The 27,478-nt window shown below is 39.5% G+C and overlaps 2 protein-coding genes across 15 annotated transcripts in view; one reads left to right on the top strand and one right to left on the bottom strand.

Moving 5' to 3' along the window:
* Positions 1–27,478, top strand: part of LOC112971630 — a 133,913-nt gene that overhangs the window by 46,532 nt on the left and 59,903 nt on the right. For all 14 annotated transcript variants that reach the window (XR_003255430.1, XR_003255429.1, XR_003255428.1 and 11 more), the window contains one exon: positions 5,574–5,667. Coding sequence is in view for 4 of the 14 variants with exons in the window: in XM_026077228.1 (XP_025933013.1) it covers positions 5,574–5,667 (94 nt within the window). In the remaining 10 variants the exon portion in view is untranslated. The remainder of the gene's footprint in view (positions 1–5,573; positions 5,668–27,478) is intronic.
* On the bottom strand, positions 12,589–17,832 carry NGF (nerve growth factor). Its single transcript, XM_026077229.1, has one exon. It carries the CDS (start codon positions 17,474–17,476, stop codon positions 16,757–16,759), a length of 720 nt encoding a protein of 239 aa, XP_025933014.1. The 5' UTR covers positions 17,477–17,832; the 3' UTR covers positions 12,589–16,756.

The raw sequence follows: 27,478 nt of genomic DNA, 5'->3' as shown, positions 1-27,478 counted from the left end.
TTTATCTCAGAAAAATGCATGTAATTGAATCTCTCCTCTTTAAAGAAGGGGTGCATTTGCACATCATGGTGGTCTGTTAATATAAAATAGGGCCTCAGTTGTTCAGCCCTGGAATATGTTTGTATGGATTTATAAGATTACTTCTTGCTATTTTCTTGAGTAGATGTTGGTTTCCAAAGGTGCAAGAAACTAATTTTTTTGTGAAGTGACTAGTATATTAAAGCTTATCTTTCTCTGAAAAGGAGGTCTCTAAGAAAAAAAGTCTTTTTTGATACTCTGGAAATAGATTTCTGTTTATGTTCCTTTCTGCTAGTGTAGAATAATGAGATGCATTGGGTGAGCACTGCCAGAACTAACGGCCTTGATTTGAGAAAATTCTCTTAAGTAGCCATAGAGCTTTTACTGTTTTTACATGTTGCTTCTTATCTAGGGGTATAAAAATAGCCCATGGCAATATTGTTGAGTCATACTAACCAGCCTCAGGGCCTCTGTGCAAGAATCTTCTCACTTTCACTTCTTGCCATCTTTCTGAATATAACAACATTGTTGGCTACATAGAGGCACTTTCTGCGTTGTTGGAGCTGGCATGTTATGCTGAGGGTATTTTCCTTTCAGCATAGCTTGTTCTAGGATTGGCAGCTTAGATAGTGTGTGGATCCAGGAGGCGAGAATGTTTGGTTCCATACTCTTTCCCCTCTCCTGGGAAAGAACTCCTCAGTGTCTTAAACATTTATGCAAAAGGAACAGGCTAAACAGGGGCTTAGATATTTTTGTAGTAACATCAAAATCCTTTTTAGGTTCTAAAAGCTGAAGAAATTGTTTTTATGACAAGTATAACAAGGTTCTTGGTTTTGCTGCTGTTGGCTCAAAGATCTTTTCTTATTTCTTGTCTTGTTTTCCTTTTCCTTTCTTCTCCCCCACCCCAGGAAGCCTTCTGCCCATTGACCTCAAAGTTCAGCACTTCCTTCTTGGGCTGTGCTGTCCACAAAGGCTTCCCAGTTCTTATGAGAAAAGTGGTCTCAGCTTTATGCTGTTACTGCTTCAAAATACACCTCAGATAAAGTCTAAGCCATTGTTTGTAATGTAAGTTAACATGATTTGTCATATAGAAACACCATGACATTCTGCTTATTCCATCACACTGAGAAAATAAATACAAGAAATTTCAGTTTGACCTCTGACTCAAAAATGAAGTGAATTTAAACATCTGAGAATAAACATAAAATGAAACATATACATTTTTAAGAACTAATAACTCATTCCTACATTTTCTGGCTGTTTATCTTTCACTATTGATTAGCCTCTGGTTTACAAAGGATCTTTTGTTCATTCACAGCAAAGATGTGAATGAAAGTAACCAGCACTGCCTCTAACACAGTAATTCAATGGTAATAATGAGTTAGATTTGGTAATGCTACCTGTGATCAGTGGCAGATAAGAAACTATTTCTTGATTATTTTAGTTTCTCACACCTTCTAGGTTCTGAAGCGCTTTGGGTAACATTCAAGCAAACTTTTTTCATTCACTTTAAAATCTGAGGTGTGAGACTAAAGTGTTCGAGTTGACATAGTGAACATATAAGTGAAGGTTTCAAATAGAGTATGAGAAAAGCTGAGTCATGGTGTTTGCTGAGACAGAAAAGATTTTCAAAAGCATATTATCACAAGGTGATTGTAAAAATGTGGTTTTAGTGAAGTTCTAACATAAGTGCCAAACTTTCATGCATAATGAATTATTTCTGTGGTATATGGATGTGTGCATGTAGTAGCGTTCTGCTATTTAGAGCAATCTGCTCTAGTAACAGGAAGAACAAAAATTTGTAAAACTCTGAGAAAGGGATTAAAAATACAAGTTTACACAACTTTTTTTGCATAGCAGTCTTTGAGCAAACAGAAGGCAAAGATCTCTCTGAGAGTAGGAATATTTTGAGGGAGAAGTTTTATACTGATAACTTCATTGACTTTAAGTGAAATCTGCATAAGCAGAACCAGTCCAAACAACTTGAGTCCAAGAACAAGGGGAAACCAACAGGCCGGGGGGAAAAATGTAAACGTTGTTCTGCGTTAGTGTGGAAAAGAAACAGAACAGTGGCATAATTTTTGTGAATTAGGAAGGCAAAGGCTGTAAGGGGCTGAATTGTAGCCAAGGAGGAGGTGCTTCTGCATTGATTATCTCATTGGTTCTTGTTGCCAGAAATATTTTAGTAAAGATGTTTTACCACTTTGTTTTCTGTCCACAGATTAGAACAACTTGTGGTCTAAACCTGGTTATCAGAGCTAGGTCCATCTGAAATACTTGAGACACCAAAGGAGCTATTAGTATCATTACAGAATTTTAAGTCAGGTTGGACACAAACTCCACCCCTCCCACCTCCCCACCACTGCCCCCAACCATTATGCAGAGTGGCTCCTTACTGTACATAAGGGGCCCTATGTGGACTTCAGCTGTTCCAGCATAACTCTGCAGTGAATGGCCCAAAGTCTCTAAGAAGAATGTAATGAGTGCAGGTGGAAATAGTTGTGAAGACAGAACTACCTAGGTAGCAGGCTGGCTATGTATGGGGCCCAAATCCAGCCACTCGCTGAGTTCCCATTTTACCTAGTAATAGTGGCTCTGCACTCTCGGTGTGCTTCCCTGTGATGATCTCGATCGACAGTGGTCTGGTTCTTCATCTTTTTTCTTTGCTGTGGGAGCTATTGAATATAGGGGAACAATCACTTCCTTCGATCTGCTGGCTGTGCTCTGGTTAGAGCAGCATAGTAGAGGTGATAAGAATATTTTCCTGCTTCCAGGTTCATGCTGTGTTTGTTATTCCTCACTCCCAGTCTGCACACACTCACCTCTCCTGTTTGAGCACTGAGGCATCTAAATGAAGAGTACAGTCTTTTTAGCTAAATATTTCCTAAGGGCTCTTGAGACGCAAAATCTAAGGGCTCAGGAGGGAAAATGTTTGGAGAAGAGGGTTAAGTGATAGCTTCCTCTTCTGGTCTCCCCATGCACCTCCTTTCTTTTTCTATTTTCCAGTTGTGAACTGTCGTGATATTTGAGTTACACAGAGCTGAACCAAATGGTTGGTGTTAAGAGATCATAAGCATGACTGTACATGTGCCTGATGCTCAGTTTCTGTTGCCTAAGGTTTTCCTGGGTTGTCCCTCCCTGTGAGTAGGCCATTCACCCTGTAACATGCAATCATAGCATGATGTATTTTTTTAATGTCTTCGTGTAAGCTTGCTTTCTATTGCAGACATACCACAGGTGCATCCCTCAGGAGTGTTGTTTGCTGCAGTACTTTGTCTAAACATTTTCGCACTGGATTCAGTCCAGTCTGGGATTGCAACTGTTGTGAGAATGCAACAAATCATTCTCACAAATATCTAAATTTGCCCCTATTGGTCAGTGCAATGTTTATGCACAGCCTGAACCACATGACAGAGGAGAGGGTACTCTTGAACCCTGTTAATAAGATGTGCTTAAAAAATAGCAGAGCTCCCAAATTTTTGTATGTAGCATGCTAAACCACAAAACTACTGTTTGCTAGTTTGAACAACCCCTGATTTGAACCTCATTGGAAAAAAGCCAGGAAAGCAGCTGGAGTCAGCCCAGAAACAGACATTCTTGATCCTTACAGTAACTTTCCTTTAAAAAAAAAATCTTTTCAGAAATTCACATAATCTTTGAAAGAGTATTTTAGGACTTCACAATCATTCCTTGGGACCCAGTACCCATGTGAAGAAAACTTAGTGTCAGTAGGAAACCACAAGACATAAAATAAATGCCCTAAATCTACAAATCTTTGCTCATTTTCAGTCTAATCTCAATAAATCAATATAAATCATTGCTTACTTCCTACGTGGCCAGTTTCTTATCTTAAGTCCACAAGATACTTAAAAATGAATAGCCTTGCAAAGAGTTATATTTAGAAGTTTTTCAGTGGAGTGAATGGCAGAGCTCTCATACAAAAAAGACTCCTATTGCTTGGGTTGTTCTGGACGTGATAGAGTAGTGCTTTTGTCTCTGACTGTTACTGATGCCCAAGCTAAAACATACAGCATTTAATACAAACCAGATAGAAAAATTAAGGTACTTGGATGACTCTGGCAGACAAGGAGACAAGCATGTTGGTAGGAGCACTGTCATTCTCTCAGCCTCTTCTGTATGAGCTTTGGGGGATGAAATGTGCATACATACCCCCATCTACTGCTTTGTCGTAAACAGCTAAAACTGGGCGGCATGGTTGCTCCTGCCTCAAACTGCCGTTTCAGTTTAGGAAATTGACAGGTAAGAGCCTGTTAAGTAAGGAATGATGCCAGTTTTGAAGGCCTGGGTTGACTGACTGGGCCCTGCTGTGCAGTCACCTGGCTGGTAAGTGTGAGTTATGGCACCTTCTGAGGTTATTAATCAGGGGGACAGTTTGAAAAGCAAACAGGCAGCAAAACACAAAATGAAGATTTATTGGATTATGTTTACAGAAAATAAATATTGTGAAAAATTGGCAAAAATAGAATGAGAGCTGCTGCTGTTGAGAAGCATTTCTCAAAACTATCCAGCTAGATGCTGAGCACAATGTATAAAAATAAAACAAATAATAAGGGGATGGAGAAAATTTGCTAAAACACCTCACAGTATGCAAACTGCAAGGCAGCCTGTTTGGTCTTAATTGTTAACTTCAGTTCAGTAGTACAGCTATTTCCTAAATATGCAAGCATAATTAAAAAAAAAAAAGCAGGACTATTTAAGTAAATACAGGGCTATACTGACAAAGTGGCAATACTAAGTGTTTGTCAAATTGCCTTTTATGCTCAAATGTAGGAACCCATTAAAACTAGTTGACAGAGAGCTGGAGAGTTTGTTGGCTCTTTTTGCAGTGCAAGATCAATGGCATGGCTGCTGTGAGTGCACGTTTTCTTTCTGAAGTGTGACTAGCTGTTAGGAACACAACAAATAAACTCTTACAATAAGCATTATTTCCCAGCTTAATAGTGAAGACAGCCAAAATCTCACTTATTTAATTTGTTTTCTGCTGTTTGCCCTTTGGTAGTTTTGATGTTTGGAAATCGGTGTTTAAGCACAGTTGCAAATGACAGCTGTATTGGAAGATATTAATCACTGAATGAGTCATCCATTGACCTGCATTAAATAATGTCTCAGCAGTGTGATAGAGTTGAAGATGACCTGGGTTTAGGGAAGATGGAATAAATAATGTTTGTTTTAATCTGTCCAAAATCTGTTGTATATAAAAACAATCTGTATGCTAGTTCTCCAAAGAAGTATCTGGTTATTTTTTAAACAAATTAGAAAATTGGGACCTGTAATGTGTTTCATAAAATAGAGAGCAACTGCGTATTTCAAATACAAATTTGAAGGAAATGTCTTTAGGCTGATTATAATTTCAGTTGCTGGGGGCAGCCTCTCCTTCCAATTTCAGAATCTTGAAGAAAGACAAAAATCCCGTGATATAGCTTAATTAGAATTTATCCAGGTATGAAATTATTCATTGCAAAAAATAAAACTGTGAAATACTCACTTCAGTTGCAGAAGACCCATGTCATCTCATAATCCCTTTTTTTCCCTAGGAGAAATGGCATACCAAGAAGTTGTCAGAATTGGACTGAAATTGCTGCCTTACTTTGCAACAAAGGGAAAAGAATACAGCAAGCAACTCCAGAGGTATGTTGTATTTTTTCCTCAGTCACTCCCTGCAACACTTTTAGCCATATGCAAAGATAAGCTATTCAGAAGGCCATGGGTCCTAAGTTAATACTTTTCCAGAATGTGTTCCAGAATAATGTCATATGCAGACTGTGGAGAATATTACTATTAATTATTACAACAAGTATAAGGAAAACAGCATCAGCTACTCAATGTTATGATGCCACAAAGGTGTTCAGAACTTATTTTTTAACTAGCACAATGTCAAAAGTTTATGCTTCAGGGAAATATATTCCATATGTTTGATTCTGCATGTCTGTTGTCAACCACACAGTTCTTGGGTTCTGAGGAGTTTGTTTCAATTTCTTGGGGCTTGGGATGGAAGTGCTACATCTGAGCAAAGCAGCAATTGATCCAGCCCTCTTGAATCTAAGATTACTCTAGAATGCAGAGCCAGACCTCAGCAATTCAGTTGACATAGACAAATAGCAATAAAATGATAATGAACCATAAACAAATACGCCTCCAGGGCTCTCAGCATCTAAGGATTAAATTGTTGACCTTACCTATCACTGTCTGGCACAGCCAAAGAACGCCTCAGCCACATTAAGGCATTTCAGACATTTAGCAGATGCCATTGTACGGAAAGGTTTCCATGTTCCAAATTTACCATAGTATTACTTCTTGGTCTCTTTGACACTGTTTCTGGGCACAAAATTCTCTTGTCTCCTTCCGCTAGATGCGCTAACTCTAATGCTGGACCTTAGAATCTTAAAGGCTGAATGGAACACATGCTTTCCCAGACTAACTACATTGAATGCCTAGGATCTTCAGTGTATTCTCTACATAGAGGGGTAATCCTGAAATAACAAACATGCATACTTTTGTGCTGTATCCCCCCCCCCCCAAATCACCATCTATTTTAGCTAGCACAGTAAATCTTCAGATCTGAGGAAAATAATGGAAACATCTGTCTCGGCTTCTCTGCCTCAGTTTTTCCTTGATTCTGGATCCTTCTTTGGATGTAGCTCTTTATATTTCATAAAAAATAATATAAAGTATCTTCTGTAGTCAGGTCCCTCCTCCAATGTTGCTAGGTGAGATAACATCTTTAAATACCCAGCCCAAGTCACTAAATGGTTTTCTGAACAGCTTTGGGTGGCCTGTTTTCACCCCAGGGATACATTATTAGTTATTCCCCAGTGACGTTCACCTTTGAAAGGCTGTCTTGTTCTGAGAATGCCATTTGTCAGTACATCTGGGCTGATACAGCAGTCTGCTAATGCTGGAATGGCTGGGCCTGCTTTTCCTAGTGCCACTCTTTTCCTTATCCTGGCCCTGGAAATTGTAATCACAGAGTAACTGATTCAACTAGGAACCTAGCTGAAAGCCATTAACTTTTTTCAGAACTTTCCCTCCAAAATTTTCCCTCCTTTGTGAGACTCTCTAAGAGGAAGCAACAAGGAGAAAGCATGAAAACAATTTAAACAGAAGGTTGTCAAGTGCAAACAAACAAAACAACTTTTCTTCACAACAGCCTTGTCTCAGTCATTGATTGTAACAGTAGCTTCAATACTTAGTGAGCTGCATTATATGTAGGTGAGCATACCTATGTGACAAGAATCCTAGGAGAAAAGCAGGAAGATGGTCTGTTGTAGATTAATTTTCCACATCAGCTAGCTGCTAGCAGTTGTATAGCAAAAAGGAATAGCTGCATTTGTTTTTTTTTTGCCTAGTTTTTGCAGTTCAGTGATACAGTTGTGTTCAGTAATTATAATACTGCTGTTAGCAAATTACTTGACGAGAGAAGCACGAGATGCATGTTGAAAATGCTGTTTGCGCCTAACTGTTCTGGATTTTGCTTGTCTGTTAATTTGCTTCAGTCAGATATCTGAAAAAGGTTGTTTGCTTCACTGTAGCTTTCAGGCTAACAATAGCCCTTGCGAAGCTTGTTGATTTTGGCTCTGGCAGTATGCTTTGGGAGTGAACTTTGAACGAGAACGTTGAGAACTCTTGTCTCCTTTGACTGAGAGAACGGGGCTTCCATCATTAGTCCATAAACAGTCCCAGTTTAGAACAGCACTTTCCCATTAGAAACTGCCTTCCTCATGTTACTTATCACCAAAACTTATTTTTAAGGCACCAAAATTTCCTCTGCCTTTCCTGTCTCTTCTGATTTTTATATGGTTAGGAAACTAATGGAGGACAAGGGACCTTTGACAAACTTCTTTCTCTTCACCTTCTTGTCACCTTCAGTTCTTCACCTTAGCTAGTTACATATAGCTGTTCTGATTCAGAATGATTTCAACATAAGCCTCTACTTTTACTGTTTTATGTTTGTCTTAAACTGTATTTATGGGTAAAATTTCTTATAATCTGTGTCAGCTGACATATGAGTCATTGAAAAAACTTGTGCAAAATCTGTCTGGTCAGGCTTACTTAAATAGGAAATTGGGTTTTTTTCACACTTTCTGAAAAGTATTCTTAAAATTTTATGTGGGAAAACTGAGTAACAACTTTTAGGTTTGACACAGTGAACATTGTCTGGTGATTTATACACACACTTTCATTATTTACACATTTAGCTGCCTTTTCCTGTGTTCAGCACACTCATACTGCCCACCTTATAATATCATCCCATGATGTCTACAGACTTGCAATGCCCCTGTTTTTAGAAGCTGGAGTTCCAGCTTTTCTGGAGAACTTAGAACTGAAGTAATCAGTTGCAGTTGGGTGATGCACTGACATGAACACTTTCTTTCTTCTTATTTTTTTTTCCTCCTGTGTAGCAAGTCGATACAAAATCAGAATGAATAGAGCATGAAGGTTACTACAACATATCAAGCTGAATTTTGGAGTTAGCACACAGTTGAACTCATAAGTCAGGCAGCTGTGTAGTAATTAGAACCAGTTTTGTTATTTATTGATTAATAGATCTTCTCTCACAAGGGAATTGGAATTGTGCATCTTCCTTCCTTCCTGCTTGAACTCTCCTCAGACTTAAAGATTCCGATTCTGTTGCACAGTATCCAACCAAATTAAACGATTCAAGAGGGGAAAAAAAATGCAGGATGCATGTGATCATCATCATCAGCAGGCACACTTTTCCTAGAGATGCTGAGACTGTCTGTGCTATGTTCATGAGAGGCTAAAGGTGTCACGTAGGTTGATTGTTATTGCATAGCCTTACAACTCTGTGATTCATTTGTCAAATGGCCAGTTTAGATCATAAATTTATAGGCAGGATCTCTCTAGCTGCCTGAAGATGGGCCACTGTATGTGCTGGATTATGTAAACAGAGGTGATATTAAAGACATGATCCATTAATCAGTGCATTCAGCACATTGCCTTTTCAAGGCAGAAGGAACTATCAGTCTGTAACTGAAGGCAAAAGTATTCAATGAACCACCAATTTGCAAAATAAGTGTGCTGGGTTTCTACTCTAATGTTGACAGGCAGTATTTTATTTAAGAGCTATATGTGTCAAAAGCAATGCTTCGAAAGAAAAACCTGTATGCCTTTAAAGCAGTAATCCCACTTAACTCATTTAAGTGTTTCGGGGTAGTGATGAGGGGCTTTTGATTTCTTCTTTTGGTGGAAAGCAAGAAATTTGTCCTTTAGGACAGTTCTGCACAATTACAACAAGAGAACCTTCTTCCCCCCGGGACTTTGATTATGGTAAAAGATGGTATTTTTCTCACCACTTGCACAACAGGTAGCAAACTGATGGCTTTTCCTGCAAGATGCACAGTAAAACTTCACAGCTTCTTCATACCTCTTAATTTCCTGGAGAGTCTAGGAAAATCCTCCAAAAGCTAGTAAGCTCAAATTCATTTGGGAAATATTTGTTGCTCTTTGAAGTCTGGAAGGACTATAAGGAAAAAAATCATATTTGGCAGAACGTTGAGGGAGTGCTTGATAGACTGAAAGTAAAAATAATCTTTGCAGAAATAGTTATTGCTGGGAGGAAAAGGGCAAAATATTTTACCTGACAGCTTGAGGCTCATGCCTGGGATTTGCCATAGAATTGCACACACAGGAAACAGGTGATCCTCTGGTCACAAAACTCTGTTCTGGGGAAACAAAGAATTCTCAAAATCAAGGCCTCCTACCCCTAAAGCCCTGTCCTGTCTGCTGTTGTCATGCTTGGGATGTTGTCTTCTGTTCTGTGTTGCATGTGAATCTTACCTCTGCTTATGTGAATGAAGGAAATGCCAAAAGGTGTCAGCTGATCAGGCTAAGGAAAACAGATCCCTGACTATTAGCACTAAGGCTGTGCAGTTAATCTTAACTGTTTAATTTTTAAATCATTATGGAGCTGTTTTGCTCTTAATCACCAACCTAAATAACAGAACATTGATTTTTCTAATGTCAGTCTTGTTATGATTCCCTTATGCTGTCTGAAACCAGAAATCAAAGAGTATTGTTTCCTGGTCAAATTGGAAGTTGGATAATTCTGTCTTATTTTCTTGATTTTTTTTTTTCTCACTCCCCCTCCCCCTGCCAATGTGTGTGTTCAGTGTGTGTTCAGCTGGATTTGGTTTTCCTTCTTTAAATATCAAACTACTGTATAGTGCTTCTTGCATTTTTTGTCCTGCTTCAGGCTGTGCTGTTGAATGTTCCGTAGCTTTTGCTAGTTTATTTTCACTTTATAAGGCAGTTTGGTTGAAGGATGCAACTGAAGTGTAAGTGCCCCATCTTTAATGGTTGTGCAGACCAAGTGTCGGAATTCAAGATTGCATTTCAGGTCTAATGACTGTTGCAACACTAGAGATAACTTTCCAGAATAGCGTATAGAAACTGACTTTTCTAGAGCAAAGAATTCCTCTTGAACCCAATCAGAAAAGTGCAAATACAATAGACTGTGATTCCAAGCCCAGAAATAAGTTCACTGACAGTGATTGTAATTGCTCTAATGAAAGATGTTGCTTACTAAAGAAGAGCTGGTGGAGGCTGTGGCTGCCGCAGCACTTCTCTTTAATCACATGGTTAAATAAGGGATTAGACGATGAAGCAGCAGTGACATGTAAAGGATGAAAGGGAGCATATAGAGAAAGCATTACTCTTTATTTTGTAACCTCTTACTCTCCCAGTGTCAAAACTTTCTGTCTGTACTGCAATTCAAATAAAAATCATCAGGGCAAGGCCCAATGAAGAATAACCTGACTGCAGGACTAAGAACATTAGGATGGGCTTTTCTGGCATGCTAGGCTTGGCGTTAACTGAGCAATGGGAATAATAATTGCATGCACAGTAGGATTTCAAAGACTTCAAAAACAAAGACCCCCCCCCCCCCATAACAGCAGTGACTAGGGGATGAGTCCCATGTTAGGTGATGGAAAGTGATTATGGCCCACACCCTCTTCATCCTCCTGGAGAAAGGTCTGTTTTCCTCCAGGCAAAATTTAACCTGCACCCCTTAGTCAGACCAAATGAGCTGTACTGTAATCTGTGTGATGCATGTGGCATTTGGCTAAAGGTGAACCCAAGTCTGGTCTGATTTGCTTTTCCGATCATAAAGAGTTCTCATCTTTGTTTTTCTTTTCTTGGAATCTAAATCATATTTTTGTAATACAGAGACCACCCAAGTCTTGCTATAAATCTGTTACATAGCTGTCCCTCTAGTTGATCTGATTTTGTATGAAGCCGTTTTTCTTAGCCATAATTGTTTTCATTCCTTACAACTAGGATTTTAAGGAAAAAAAGGAAGGCAGTGCATCTTTAGGAAAGCAGTTGGTTGTCCAGCTTGTATCAGTAAAACTTGGTAGACATCTTAAACTGTCAGAAGACACTCAAGCAAACAGTTCATAACATATATCTCAAAAGAAGTGGAGAAATGGACACGAGAGACACTCTTAAGATGAAATGTGCTGTGAGCTAACACTTATGTTGAACAGAGTTCACTTACAGAAATCCTTTCTCACAGGTTTGTCAGTCAGTTATGGGCACTTTGATACAAATACATGAGCAGGGTTATCAAGTCCATCCCATTGCAGAACCCTCCATGCTGAACTGAAGTATTGAATCAGCATGTATGTTTGAGCTGCAGCTATGACAAATGACAGTAACTTGCACAAACATGAATGCCCTTGTCATCCTTTGGGTACAGTGGAAACAGCAGCAAAATATGCCTTTCTGGGTTCCTTTAACCGCTTTTCAGCAGTTAAAGTCTAGCTATAACATTGTCTGGCTCTTCATTCCCTCTTTTCTCCCCCGTTGTGCTATAGGTTTGTTAAGATGAGATCTCAGTCACAATCCAAGAAGTTCCAGCTGAGTGGTAATCCTATAATTGTCTTGCTCTTTCCTTAAAATCACATAAGAAAACAGACTTCCACCTTTGCTCTACTGTGTATTCCCTAACATATGATTTATTGTAATTGCCATCAGTTGGATGTCTCCAGCAAATGAGTTCATAATATACTGTCATTTGGTCAGTAACTCACAGCCATATCACTATGTTGTACAGAAGGTACCATTGGAAGCACAGTTCCTCAGTCAGTATACCTAACATTGACATCTACACAGGAATGTGTAAAAAGGAATATAAGGAAGAAAATTTCAGCATGCAGTTTGGACTTAACAGGCATTCAAGCCTCCTTGCACCTGACTTCACAGAGATGCAGGATTCCTTACATCAATCTTCATGTGAATTGCGGACAGATTACCAGGTGCTTGGTTGAAAAAAAAGAAATAAATAAAAAAGGGGATCATAGCTAAACATGAAAAAGGACAGTTCATTACAAGATTTACAAACCTCAGATGTAATGCTGTAGCAGTTATGTCAGCAAAGACTGTCACAGCTTCCTGGTGAACAGGGAACAGCAGCCCTGAATCACAAACCACATAAGTATTTGGAAAATTATTTACCTCAACATGGAAAATTGTGTTTCAATTTAGAATATATTAATTTGCATTGCTGTTTGTATTTAATCTGCAGAATCCATCTCTAGAAGTTCTGTCACCCTTATATGCTGGTCTGCTCTTTCTCATCCGTGTGCTTTCCAGATGAACAAACTGAAGACAGGTGTATCTGTTGCCTTTCCTGTACTCTGCCCAGAAAGCCATGTGTGCAACAAGCCACTGTAATCTTTATGATGTAAAAGATCAGCTCCCTGCAACTGAGATGATGCCTCAGGCATCTCTAGCTGGATTTTATCTTTGAAGAGGGGAGAAAAAAAAAAGGCAACAGTTTGTCACTGAGTTAGTTTTGTAGTTAAATCTTGATGTGACCCTTTGCTTTTAAGATGATGCTTTTTGCCAAAGGAAATGGAGAACAGTCAGTATCATCGATGACAAATGCACACACTGATATATCTTCTGGAGCTATTTCATTCTGAGTTTGAGTTGCCAGTCTCAGGTGAGAAGCACTGACTTGTAAAATATCCTCACAATGTGTTGGTATAGAGGAATTTTCCATGACAATTTGCCTATCTTTGATGTATGATGCAAAGAGATATTTCTTTGTTGATATAATCAAGAGGTCTTTTCTGAGAAAAAAAAATTGTTATTGACTCCACTGTGGTTTGGAAGTCCAAGCCTCCAGAATATCAGCAACAGCATCAAAAGTGCTCCCCCAGGTTTTGCTCTTTGACTTTTTGTTAACCTAACCTGGTTTGCTGTAGACCAGTAGCAATTGGTAGTTGTGAGTTTTCACACAGCAATTATCACATGAATTTTGTACTTCTTCATCCATATGTTGAACTTCTAAAAGTCTGGGCCCATATTTAATGGGATCCCACGTGCATAACTTACCATGTTCAAAAGTTCTTTCTCATTCCAACCACAGTTGGGTGATCATTGATGGGCATTACTTGAATGAAAAGAGAATTATAAATTGCTCTTGTCTGGAAGCATACAGAATTATAGCAAATAACACTGCAGGTCATATAATCCTTGTATCTTGCTCAAGACAATCAACTTTAACATTTCTGATAGATGTTTGTCTCATCTGCTCTCAGAAATGTCCAGAGAGGATGATTCCTCATACCCCAGGCAGTCAATTGCTATACTTCATTTTGTGCTGCTCAGGATACCCTTGTCAATCAAGTGATAGTAACCCCATTAGACTGCATGAAACTCTGCTCTGGCTTGATCGGGAATACTTCTCTATTTCTGGAGGTAATAGGGAAAAGTGTTGCCAGTCACTGCAAGAACAACTCGGACTGGTCTTGTTTTAAATCCTGTTCTTTAAATGTGGCATTGTGAACATCTGGAAAGTGGAATAAAGGCTATAAATGCTGCTGAGGGGAATTTCACAGTTTGAGTTTTAGTGTTGTCAGGGCCAGACATGCAGCCTTCTCTTGCCATCTAAGCAAACTGGTTAAAGCAAACATTTAAATATGGCAATATTTCTCTAAGAATGCACATTTTCCAGGTTTTTTTCTACTTAATATGGAGTATTAAAACACCCACATTTTCATTATACTAACTTCTTAAGGTGAATTATTGCACCACTACTCAGTAGGTCATTGATTACATCACCTTATCACACAGCCATTGCAATAATGTGCATGGATAAGAATCATGTGCACCCTTAGAATTTGTATGTTACAGGCTCAGGTTTGTAGCTCTAGGTTTGTAATTCTGGATTTCACAATTAATAGCGGAGTCAAGATCCAAGTGCTAATGCACGAAACTTCTGTCTTCATTCTTTCTCCACCCTCCCTTTTGGGACCCTTTTCATGAACAAGCAAGAAGTGTCAGAAATACCGTAGATCACTGTTGTTAAGGATGAACCAATAGTCTAGTTTCAGTCTTCGGAGCACAAGAAAAAATCAGCTGAATGAATAAAAGTGGAATAGAACACATCCATATCTGCAAGAATAAATAAACCCTTCCCCTCCCAATTAATAGCTTAATATTTATTAATATAAATTTTAATCAAGGACAATATTTATAACAGTAATTCATAGCAATTCGTAATGTGGCAGCTCTTTGCCATTCCAACTGGATGTTATAGGTATCTTGTACTTGGCAAGAGTATGCTTTAAAGTGTAGTAAGAAGAACTCTTAAGTGGGCTGGATGTGAAAGGAATGCCAGCTCCCAAGATTGTTTTTGCTATAAGAAGAAAGCAATGTCAGAGTTTCAGCGTTCTTTGAAGAAATTCCAAGTTTACATGTTTTGAATTAACAAATGCAATCCTGAGACACTGTTTCAACTGCAGTTTTGTTATGTCAATGGTAAAATAATGGCAGTCTCCATAAATCTCCAAATGCAGATATGCAGCATTCATTTTTTGTAGTCACATAGTGTCACGTATGGTAAAGAGAATTTCTAAAGCATATTTGTTACTGATTTCCATTGCTTTAAGGCCTCCTGCTATAGAAGTTTAAACTGAAGAGCATAGGCAGGATTCGGCTCCAATTCTGAATTTTCCTTTGCTTCAGAATACCGTGTTATTTTTCACTGATCTCCCTTGATCTCTCCTGTGCTGGCTGGCAGGTGGCTACCACCCCTGTTTTATTCTACTGCATCAGAGCATCTAGACCCTACATGATCATGCTCTAAATATTCCTTAGTCTTCATTCCCGCCCTGCCTTACCCCAGAACAAGAAGTCATTATTTGGAGGACATGAGACACAGTCAAATATGCATGACTACCCTCTCCTTGACCTTCAAGATAATTGACTATTCATGTGAATATTGAAAATAAGTTGTTCTGGAGAGGGCAAAACTTTATTCTCACTGGAACATTGCTGTCCCATGGCATAACCACCTACTAGAGGGGCCTGGAGAGTGGTGTACCAGTGATTATCAGGGATGATCTTTAAAGCAGTGGCTTTCACTTCACATAGACTGGCACTATCTTACCAGAAAGCATTTGTTATCTAGGTTTGGTTATTTCCACGGGCACTATTTTATTATGACACGTACCTTGTCTAAAGATGTACTGCTTGCCTGCCTTTGCTGTTTATGTGGGACAAGCATGTGTCAGGTGTGTGTGTGGGGGGTGTTCTTTTTTATGAAAATCATAACAGTGCATGAGTGGTGGTGAAAGTATATCCTCTAGGATTTGGAAGAAACCAAGCTAAAAAACTTTAATGTTGTTTGTATTGAAACAGTTTCTGCAGTGGATAGCAGCTGCTTTTCCAATGGAAACAATAAGAGAAATTATAGATTTGTTCAGTGTGCACAGGCTTCAGGCTACACCACATATTTCTGGAGACTGGTGCTCTCCAAAGCATAGAAATTATGAGCACAGCATTATTTTTGGGCTCCTTACTAAAGCACAGCCACAATGATCTCTTTCATCGTGCATGAAAAGATTTGCTTCTATGTCAAGGCCCCATTGCCAAAATTCCACCTCAAGTGAGTTTTTGCAGTCTAATGATAAGCTCCTTGAAATGAAGATTTCTGATTTATGTATGTATTTATATATTTACCCTTGCAACTGCAACATTCTAGTACAGCTCATAAATAATATGAAATGTAAAATATCATTTTAATACAAAAATCTGCATATTTGGATTCTACTGTTGTGCAAACAAATGTTGGAAAATAATTCAGGATTATTTTTGCAGTGAAAGTAATTTGGCAATTTTGGCAATTTTTTCAAATGCACTAAAATTTTTGCTTAGAAAATTATTTAGCAGTGTGAAGAACTAAAGGAATTCACTGAGATGATTAATGGTATAGGATTAATATCTTTATGGGTAATGAGTAGAGCTAGAAGCAAATCTTGGAAGGTCTTTTTCAGTTTCTTGGGAATTGGACAAAACATTTCAATTTAAAACAAACCCAGAAGATTATCACAGTAAACTGGCAGGTTTTGTGATGAAAATTCTCTTGTTGTGGAAGAGAGGAATACATACGAAAACTGCAAAATGTTTCCTTTTCATAGGATGCTGAACAAAGATTGTTTTCTGGCCACGCAAATATTTTCGGAGTTTTAAGGGTGAATGAGACTAAGGTGAACATCTTCCAAAGAGTTCTGCCAGTAATAAATTGCAAAACATACAAAAGGTTTCCAAAAGAGTTTAATAAATAATGAGGTTCTTTCTGTACTGTATAAACTATAAATACACCATGCAGTCCTTTATAACTTAAAATAATTTACAGGCTGAGGTAGGGGGATAGGAGGATGTTGTCATGGGATTTAGTTCCGCCTCAGGGTCTCCCTGACTTCCTGCTGAGCACACACACGCAGGCTGTATCAATTCGGATAAAGCGCCAGGCTGCTTGCTTGCCCTCCATTGTCAGCGCTTTGACAAAGGTGTGTGTTGTGGTGCAGTAGGAATTCCAGTGCTTAGCATCGATCCCTCGGCACCCGCTGGAGACTGGCTTAGGGTCCCTGCACTTGGTCTCAAAAAAGTACTGCTTAAAAACATTGTTGTTAATGTTGACCTCTCCCAACACTGTCACCTCTTTGCCTTTGATATCAGTGGCTGTGGTTTTGTCCCCAACCCACATGCTGACACTGTCACATACTGAGAACTCTCCCCGGTGCAGGACGGGATGTGCAGTCCTCTTGGTCCGGGCAGTCCTGTTGAGAGAGTCTACATTGCCGAGAAATCCCATATGCTGTCCTTGCTCTGACACTGGAGGGGGCTGTGTGCTGAACAGGACTCGAGGGGATCGGAATCGCCTCTTCTTGAACAACTTTGGGTCCACAGTGATATTTACAGCTTCTCTCCTATCTATCGTCCAAGTAGAGTGGCTGTGGGATGTGTGTGGAGCTGCCTTGGGAATGTGGTGTCCGTTACTCCGGTGGGTATTGGACAGGGAGGGTTCTGCAGGATACCCCAGAGGAGCATTGTCCGCTGACTTTGGAGCTGCCTGTGTGCCGATCAAAAAAGCTATAATCAGAGTGAAGTACAGCATGGACATTACGCTATGCACCTAGAACAAAAGAAAAACATAGCGTTACTGTAAGCCATGTTGGCACAAACAGATGTTGCTGACAATAAATTTGTGAGATACCCGGATCATACAGATCTCATCAGGTATTCATGTGGGTGCCAGATGTTCTTCCAGAAGAGCTCATTTGAACAGAATAAATGTTCTTAATAAAGTGAGAACATTAGAGAATAATAGCTAGATTATTATTAATTCCTTTGGTATTTGTTATTAGAACACTGTTTATGAAGCACTTGTTTGGTGTTATTAATGTGGAGACCATATGGCGACAGCATGTTCCCAGGAGTAAAATCTAGCGATTTTTGCAGCAACCTTTTTGGCCAGGGTTGCTGTGGATCTGGTCTCTTGGCTGCAAATACTGTGCTGAGTATGGAGAGCAGGAGCAGTCCCGTGGCTAAATTTGCTATATTTGCAGTTAATTTGCCTTTAGGGGTGTCCTTGGGGCTAGGATGGGGACCACCAAGCTGGTACTTTTGGAAGGGGGGGAACCCCAGTGAATCCTGCCATTATCACACACTCACGGCCACACTTACCTGCCATGTGGACAGGCCCCAGCACTCTGGCTGGCCCAGGAGCCTCCAGCAGCCTCCATCTATCCCATCTGCCCTTTCGCAAGCACCACATGGCTGATTTTGGGCAGATAAGAAAGTCCAGGCTCCTTCCCAGAAGAGCTCTGGCATCACATGTCACAAGGGCAGATGGGATTTGTCCAAGTTCAGGCTGCCTATTAGGACAAATATGGGTATTACATAGGAGCACCATGGGTGACAGGCTACTTCTGGGTCGGCATCTTAGGTATAGCATAAATAAAACCATTGTGGCCGTAGTACTGGGAATTGTGTGTAGGGAAACATCCTTTTTTCAGAGTGCCATGAGCAAGAAGTTCCACAAATGTCACTGTATAGCAGATCCAAGGCCAATGCTAGTCTTCCTTCGGTTTGGAGAACATGCACATCTGCTTGGGTGTGGAAAAATGTAAGACGAATTTCTAAAACGTCTCTAAGAACAATATTATGCCAGAAGTCCAGCAGCAGTAATACCTCGTTAGGTAACCACCGTATGTCGGCTAATTCAGCCACATGTTAGGTAACAAATCAGCAGCAGGCATCCTGGGAATAAGAGACATTCAAAAAATGATCTGAAATTGCAGTTAAGGGCAGACATTGTATTTCCTCTGTGGAGAATTAATAAGCAGAGACAGGGTATAAACAGAACAAAAACTATCAAGCCAGGCTCCTCCCTGTCTCGGTGTGTTGTTTTGCCTGACATGTCTCAGCTGGCCCTGAATTTCGCTGTGTCTGGCCAGCGGGCAGACAGCCACACATAGACTGGACAAACAGGGTTTTGTAAAAGAGGAACTGGGCTCTGCAGTTCCACTGTGATTTCCCAGCATGTCTTAAAATTGTTTTCTGGGTGGGGGTCGGTTACTGTATAAAGCTCCGCCTTTCTGTTCAGCTTTCTCGAACTAGAATCCAAAGCAGCAGTAAAGCACTCATCAGGGCTTTAGCTTTGCTAGAACATAGTCTCATATAAAGTGCAAAACCCTAAGCTGTCCCATAGGATCTTGTGCGGACAGGCTTATCTCAAGAGCTGAAATGAAATAAACAGCTGTGTTTTTGCAGGGCTGGGTGAGCATTTAAGAAGTTAGCAGATGATGCCAGATAGAGGGAGTGACTGACGAGGGTAAAGATGCTACAGTCCCTGGAGCAAGGGGAGAGAAAGGCCAAAAGACACGTTAGCAGTTCTCTGTGCAAGTTGGGCTGGAAGAATTGGGGACAAATGATAATGAGGAGAGTCAGCTCTCACTTGCAGAGAAAATGCTTGCTGTCCCAAAGATACTTTTACTTAAATCGTGGCTGAGAGTTGCTGCTTTCTCACATGCTGCTTTTGCTTGAGCAGCCGTCGTCATCTGTATAAGGAAGCAGAGCTGAGTGTAGCTCAATAGTTTGGCTGTGCACAATTCAACGAGTAACCCATTCTTCTACAACAAAATTAAAATCAGATGGTTCATTACATCTCTAAAGAGTTAGCTTTTTCCAACAGAAATGTTATTGGAAAAAGTTTGCAGAACAAAATCCAGGCACAATTTAGACATGCTCATAGCAGCCTCAGCATATTGTATTTACACATAAACCCTTCATTTATATTTCCTTCTATAGGAAAGAAACATACTGATGCCAGTAAAGGGCTGTTTTCTGATTTTGTGCTATGCAGATTTCACTGCTCTAAAATGCAGCTGCCTTTATCTTCCTTCTCTGAGCTTCTCATGTTGCATCTCCTAAGACTATTGCTTTAAAGCTATTAACACAAAATCAGAAAGCTCTCACCTGCTTTTTTGAGTACTTTTTTTTTTTTAAACTTTGTATTTCCTCTCCTTGTGGTAAAGCATTCTGCAGGCAGTGTGGCCCAAACACAGAGAAAATGTATTTGTGATAGCTGGTAGTTTTCCTGAAGTTAAATATTTTCAAAATTGAATCTTTTCATCAATTACTAAATTAGTGGAAATTAGAAATCAACAGATTCAAAGTGGGTTAGTCTTGATGACAGCACAAGCAAAAAAAAATTAAAATTTAAAAAACAGGTAGGCCTTTGGGGACTGTGGACTATCTGGTGACACACACAAATATTTCACAGGCTGTTTTTGGGAGCTACTTCTAAACTTTGTCATGTTCTTAGTTATTAAACTCATTGGTGGTGCTTTCTGAAAGTGCTCATAGTGCGTGCCAAGTGCAGCCACCTGAGCTTCCAGGGAGATGCACAGCTGCCATCTTTAGTGCTGGTAGTACAGGGACATCTGTTTGTAGCATTGGTCACAAAGGTTACCACTACCATTTCAATACCAAAAATGTAAGAACTGTACTAAAACAGAGGATATGTTATGAGAACTGTGACATCTAAGTGGACCATCTCTCATTATAAGTAAACATTTCCCACAAAATTAAGATGTCTGGAAGCAGAATATGAGAAGACAGAGGAAGGGGAAATTCCCATTTTAGCCAGACAGTAGGTAGCTAGTGCGGACTGTTGAAGCAACTTGTTTAATACATTAAAGAAATAAGCATTTCCAAAAATAAGAGCGTTAATTGCAAACTGCCCTAGCCTTTATTCTCCAGAAGACAGATAATTACTTTTTAAGTTCAAGGAGACAACTCTCCTCCTCACTTGTATGTTGGTCAAATGTCTTATTACTTTATTTAAAGTGTTTAAAGTATTTAACCCTTCTTCTGGTATAGTTGTTCAGGCTGCTGTGTGATAATGATATTACAGGATTTCAGTCTGCTCTGAGAAGAGTGTTTCTGTTGTGCTTACCTCTGAGTATATTGCACAAAAAACTGCTCCCCCAGCAAGGTCTTTATTTCGTCCAGATGCTGAGCTGCGGTTGGCAGCAGCATGCCATCGGGCCAGTTTGGTTGCGTAGCTGAGAGTCTGGGAGTTGCTTACTCTGCGTCCCACTAGAAGTAGAAGTTTTTATTTCAGTAATTAGCCAGCAAATAAAGTGTTTTCAGTACCTTTCCCCCATTTGATGTCAGGAGTACAGGGACAAATCCACTTGCTTAACTTTCTGAGCTGTACCTTTTTCACTGTTGTGGTATAGTCGTTGTCTAAATTGCAGTTCTCACTGCCTTTCACAGGCAGCATCTTTGTAAGAGAGAGAGCTGCCTTATTTAGCACCTTTTTCAGACCTTGGTTAACAATCCACTGTCCCATATCCCTCTCAGGCATCTTTCAGGCTCACTGAAAGCAGGAGCAGGGAAGCAATACCGCCTTCTGTCACTGTCTGAGGTCAGTTTGTACACTAGAGACAAGCAAATGAGGGGTTCAGACCCCTCATCATCTTCGTCAGGGGAGCAAGTCTGGTTACAAGTTAAGACACTATAATTTGTGTGCCAGAAAATGCAGCTGTTGTAAAACTGAGCCTCTCTTACTTGATTGTCCAGATTGGTCTGAACAGCACTATCAACAGCCCCATGTCCTTCTTCTGTCATGGTACCTCAAATGATGCACCCTTACTGTCGGTACCCAGACACTCAAAACCAGATACTTCTGTAGTACCCACTAGGACATGAACCTGCGCTACACACACGAATGCCCCATGCCTTCTGTTCTGTTAAAGCCCCAAAGCCGGAAAGTCCTTAGGGACCCTGAAGGAGGCTTACCAGTGTGCATAACACCATATACGTTCTGAACAGTCAGTGGAAAGTAACTTTGGCTTCTCCTTTGAGTTTTTGTCTATGTGTACAGTAACACTGTGAGTGATTATAATATTCCACATACAACATCAGCTAGCTGTAGGATAGTCCCTCAAAGACACTGGTTGAGCTAAGCGTGAAGAAATGCTGTTCCAAAGTTGGCCAGGCTGCTCCATAGTAGCGTCATGTTTAGTGAAAGTGTGTGTGGGGAAAAAAAAACAGTAGGCAGCTTTGCAGATCAGAGGCACAAAACATCTCACAGGAAATCCAGTGATGGTGATTGAGCTCTGCTGATTGTGTGGAACATTAGTTCCACTCAGGCAATTTCATAAGAGATTACTGAGGGTGTATTTCACTGAAAAGATAATGCCTGAGATCTTTCATTCGCACATGGAAAAATAAAAGAAATTTGAAGGCATTTATTCTGTCAGAGCAAAAGGACACTGTGTGCTAAGAGCTAGCAAATTGATCAGCCTCAGAACTGGGTGCCTGCAATTTTAGGGAAAAAAAACAGTCAATATCCTGTTCAAAATGAAACTCAGAGACAAGGTTGGGATGACATTTTAGGGGGTGAACTAAATGTATCTTTATCTGATGGAATCACTTAATCAGGACCTTTGGCAAACTGACAGTGATGAGGTGAAAAGACAGCAAAAATATTTCCTTTCTGGCTGTAAGACAGTGAGTCATAGTCTTTCTGTTCAAAGCAGGCTTCCTTTTTCCACTAGTATTCAAGCAGGAATCTGGTGAGAGGCAGACACATACCTGAGACTCCCTGGCTCAGGAGAGAACTTAAGACCTTTCCCAGGAAGAATGTTTTAATCTTTGGGGTTTGGGGGTATGTGATTTAAAGTGAGTCCAAACCAGTCATTTGCCTGGGATACCCTTTTCGTTGAGGCAAAAATCTCCTCTCAGATTTAGGAAAAATTGGCACAAAGATAAGGGTGACTGCTGAAGTCTGGTGAAGAAGAGGAAGGCAGTGAGCCTGAAAGCAACAGCTGCATCAACAAGGAAGCCTCTTGGGCAATCCAGTGATAATCAGGAGAATCACAGGTTGCTGTATGTTGGCAGAGAATTATCTGATCTCAGCTGATATTTGAGAAGAACTGAAGCTACAAGACTTGCATCCACGTGAAGGCACATATGGTTGTCCTTCGAGTACTGTCAAGACAATAGTAACTCTGCTCTTAATTGCTGCACTGTGAATGGTCACATAGACACCAAGTCAAAGGAGAACCATTATTTTCTTCATCTTTTAAATCCAGTATGCTGGTACCTTCTCAGCAAAATACATGAATTCATGAAAGTGATGGAAATAGTATTTCATTTATCTTAAATATTTAGGTAGTTGATCTGTCTCCTTTAATAAAGGGAATAAGGGTTGTATAAGGTACTCCTGTACTGCAAAGGGTGCTGCTGGATTCAGCATGGAGGTTCAAGTGCTATTGCTAAGAATCACAGAATAGTTGGGGTTGGAAGGGACCTCTGGAGATTATCTGCTCTAGCCCCCCTGCTCAAGCACGGTCAGCTAGACCAGGTTGCCCAGGACTGTGTCCAGCTGGGTTTTGAATATCTCCAAGGATGGAGATTCCACAACCTTTCTGGGCAACCAGAAGAAAATGCTGTTAACACCAAAAACATGAGGAATGTTCAATTATTTTTAAACCAGATTCAGTTTACACATGTACCATTTCTGTCCACGGGAGAGCTGACTGACAGTAAGTGTGGCCACTGTTTTTGGCTCTGTTACTAAGATCCAAATACAAAACTATCTGACTTTAAAAAATCTAACTGAAATTTTCCAAGTCCTTTTTCAAGCAGTGCAGGACATAGGAGTGTATCTGTTATGTGCTCATTATATTGCTTTTTGCACCACTTCTATGATGATTTGCTGCTGTCTGTAGATCATGGCTCATGTTCTACTGTGCCTACCTGTTTGAAGTATTTCAGAGTTCAGCTAGTCACAGTGGTATGAATGTGTCAGAAGGGTCGAAGAAAATTCTAAAAACAAAAGCTTCATGCTATCAGACTGAGTACACTATATTTTTGCAAGAATGTGCTAGTAAAATAATAACCCTTTCAATGTACTCTGTCAATTTAGTAACAGTAATGATAGAGCTGTAATATGCAGACCACTGCCAAAAAAAATCCAACAACTTTTCCAACTGTTCTGCCACCCTAAGAAAACAGTGCCTCAATTCCAACTGGCTGGTTATTTAACCACAAAAAAGTTTATTTTCAGCAGTTTTTTTTTGTTTTTGTAATGTTCTTTTGCTCTCTTCTTCCCGGATTCCCAGTTGCGGCAAAATCCAGTAAATGATGCAGTGCTATTCAAATGATGCTGAAGATAGTGTCTATACACTATTCCTCTGTACCTACCATTCCCAGGGATTAATACTGTATCCTACAGAATTAAGTCTTTCCTCACAATTTACATCCATTCAAAGTTACAGGCTTGGAAAATAAAAACTTATATTTTTATTTCTAACTCTCTGCACATATAGTCAAAGTGGTACATTATAAATATATAAAATGCAATTTGCACATGAATGCTTCATAGTGATTTACAGTAAAACAAACACAATATTTACCAACCTGTCCAAGGGTTGTCTGAAAAGGTAGTAATTAAAATATTAATAATCTCTCTCCCCTTCTCTTTGCTTATCTGGTCATCACACAATAAAGAAGTGGAACAGTCTAAAAGTAACATAACATGGGGCTTAATATAATGGTTATGAAAAAAAAGGTTCACATTAAAAATAAAGTGATCCCATGTCTTGAAAGACTCTGCTTGCTGGCACCTGTAAGCAAAGTGCCAAACAAAACAAGTATAGGTAGGGAATTCCCCCCCCCCTTTTTTTTTGAACAGTTATCTTATCCCATAGGATCTGATTATGAGAATACAGAAAAGGTGTATTACCTGGAAGAGTTATTTAGTACTTTAAATTTACTAAATTTACTAAATTAATTGTTTCCAGTAAGAATATCAGTTTAAGATTATTGCCAAATCTCTGTGTAGAACTCTGTTCCAAGTAATCCCTCTCTCCCCCCCTCCCCCAACCATGTAACTCTTGCTTCCAGTGAAGATCCATTTAAATTCATACTGCAGTACTTGGACAATTAGAAACTGGGTTGTAAAGCATGTAAATATATGCATGAGAGTTTTGTAATTCCCAGATTTGACACCTCTCTATGAACACTGCTATTGAATTTTGGCAGGTCTGTTTTTGTAAGAAATACAGAAAAATATCTCTCTTAAATGTGCATATGCAGATAAAGTATCATTACAATGGGGAGAAAAAATGCTGTACTATGTTAAAGTGGTTCCATTTCATGACTATCACTTGTCTAACAAGAAATATAGCATGGAAGATTGGCCTCCAGGACATCACCCACTTTTTCTCCCCAGGACACTGGGCAATGTTTCAACAATGTTAAAGTTTAAAATAAAACTTTCTATCAGAGAAAAAATTGAAGCTTGATTTATCACAACTCTAGCCCACCCCACCAGTGGTGATGTTTCACCAACATAAACTTCTCCTTCAGGTATCCAGCTCTGTCAAAGCAAATCAGAAATACTTCTTTTGCGTATCTGTCAAAATCCTAATGTTTTTAATAGATTTTGGGGATGTAATTTTGACAGAAGTGACTGAACTTGACAATCCAGGAGGTTCCTTCCAGTTACGTGTTCTTCTAAGATCAGCTGTTATTATCACAGAATAATATTATACACACTTGATGGTAACGGGCAAAATAGCAGTGTGTTTGGCTGCAGTTCAAGGGTATTTTTACATTTATTTTTAAAATGGATTAATTTTGCTCTTTCAGTACCTCAATAGCAAAGGACGGCAGAGAAAGATGAAAACTTGCTACTTTAAATTTGCTTGACAAAGATATAATTGCATTTCAGAAAATTTTCAGTCTTCTAATGTTTCTTATTTCTGGTTCCATTTGACCATGATATTATGAAGAACAAGAACAGCTTTCCCATAGGGAGATTTGCTCTGGGGCTAACAAGAGCTTCATAGTATCCATCAGCCCCAGGGGATTTGGAACATTCTGAGAAAGAGAATCACTGAGATTAAGGGCAGTTTTCTTTTTTGCTTACGCCTACAAAATGAGGAAAGATAGCTGCTTTCTTCTTTGCTACCAACCTAGAGCAGTTAAGATATATTTAAGTTTTAAAGGAACGTGAATTCCAGTAATTCAATTTCCAGCAAAAATTGCAGTCTTACTCTGTAGGCTGCCCTGTTTCAATTAAAAACAGTGCTCAGAAACCAATCATCCAATTTTTTGCAAGATCAACGATAAGGCTGTTCTTTTATACAGCGTGGTACCTCTAGAACAGTCATTGCAAGGTAGAATGAAATGTTTTTGTCATGACCAAGAATATTAGAAGTTTTAGCCACTAGTGCATACAGTTCTTTTCTGCTGGGTCAGCTGACAGTCAGCCAGCACTTTAACAATGCTCTCTCTAAAGCTTTAGTTTACAAATATTGCACTAATACAAGGAAGAACTCCTGCTACCAAATCACAGTCTTTAAGGTAAATCCCTATCTTGGTGTCTCTTACAGTTCTACAAAGATAACTTATCTCTTCCTACTCTTGGTATACTGGCTGAATCATGTACTAGGTACTCCCAAAATACTGTGAGTTAATAAACAGGTTCTATCATTAGTAGTCACAAATTGCACTATGGCAGAATTTAATACACATTTTCTTGAGACAAATGGGAGTGATCATTTTCAATCACACCTCACTTAAACAAATAACTTTTATCTCTTCTGAAGTTACACATGATTTAGATCCAGCCACCAAACTTTTCAGATTAAAAAGAGGTGCTTTTTAATCAGTGATGACTCTTATTTTCCACTCAAAAACACAGAAAGGCTTTCTACAGGGAGCTCTAAAGGCCAAGGATGTGCATTCAGCTCTGAAAACATGTGGGTCTATTCATTATCCAATTAGCTTTTGCAAACTGTTTGTGCGATCTCAGTGTTTATTGCCATGCACTTTTGCTAAAATGTGAGTGAGGATGGGGTGGGAGGGAAGAAGGGGAAGAGGAGGGAAAACTCCCCCTCTACCTCATTATTAATTTGTTAGAGATCAGTATACGCTCCGTATGTTAAAAGCATGTAATTCCCATCATGTCTAGTTGGAACGTATTCTTGCTGCATGGGCTTTCCATGAAGAGTGCCATATTCCATTTTTCCTGTGAGGTTTTTATCCCTAACATTATACAGTTCTGAAAAGAAGGTGCTTTTATTGCTTTGTCACAGCTTGTAACAAGGGACATGAAAGACCAGGAAATACATAAAAATCTGGTTGAGCAATCAGTAATTAAGGCCATACTGCTGTGTTACAGTTCTACCAGCATAAAGTGAAAACTCAGACCAGGACACCGCTGACACCTCACATGATTAGTGGCATAGTACTAAACAGGTGGGAGCATCCTCAGTGTGAATACAGTGTGCTGCTGCTTAAACTGAAGGAACAAAATCTTCCAAAATGCTTTGGCAAGCCTTTGTCTTGCTGTCCATAACGCAGCAGTAAAGTTCTAATTATGTCTCAGCTTTTATCCTAGACACTTATTACTTGCAGCACACATTTTCGATCATAGGCACATAAGAAATACAATTTTCTAAGCTGAAAGTGATCCATTTTCTATCTTCCTCCAGTTACAGAGAAACATCTAATCACTTGTTTCTTGTTTCACGTGCAGTTCACACCTATAGAGACAGAATCAGTGTAAAGGTATCAGAGGTCAGAAATGGCAGTCCTG

The sequence above is a fragment of the Apteryx rowi genome, unplaced genomic scaffold (assembly GCF_003343035.1).
Source record: "Apteryx rowi isolate R43461 unplaced genomic scaffold, aptRow1 scaffold_45, whole genome shotgun sequence".
NCBI classification, from domain to species: Eukaryota; Metazoa; Chordata; class Aves; order Apterygiformes; family Apterygidae; genus Apteryx; species Apteryx rowi.
This window is presented reverse-complemented; position numbering and strand designations above follow the sequence as displayed.

Coding starts and splice junctions, on each gene's coding strand:
- NGF (XM_026077229.1), bottom strand. CDS start 17,476: ATGTCCATGCTGTACTTCACTCTGATTATAGCTTTTTTGATCGGCACA.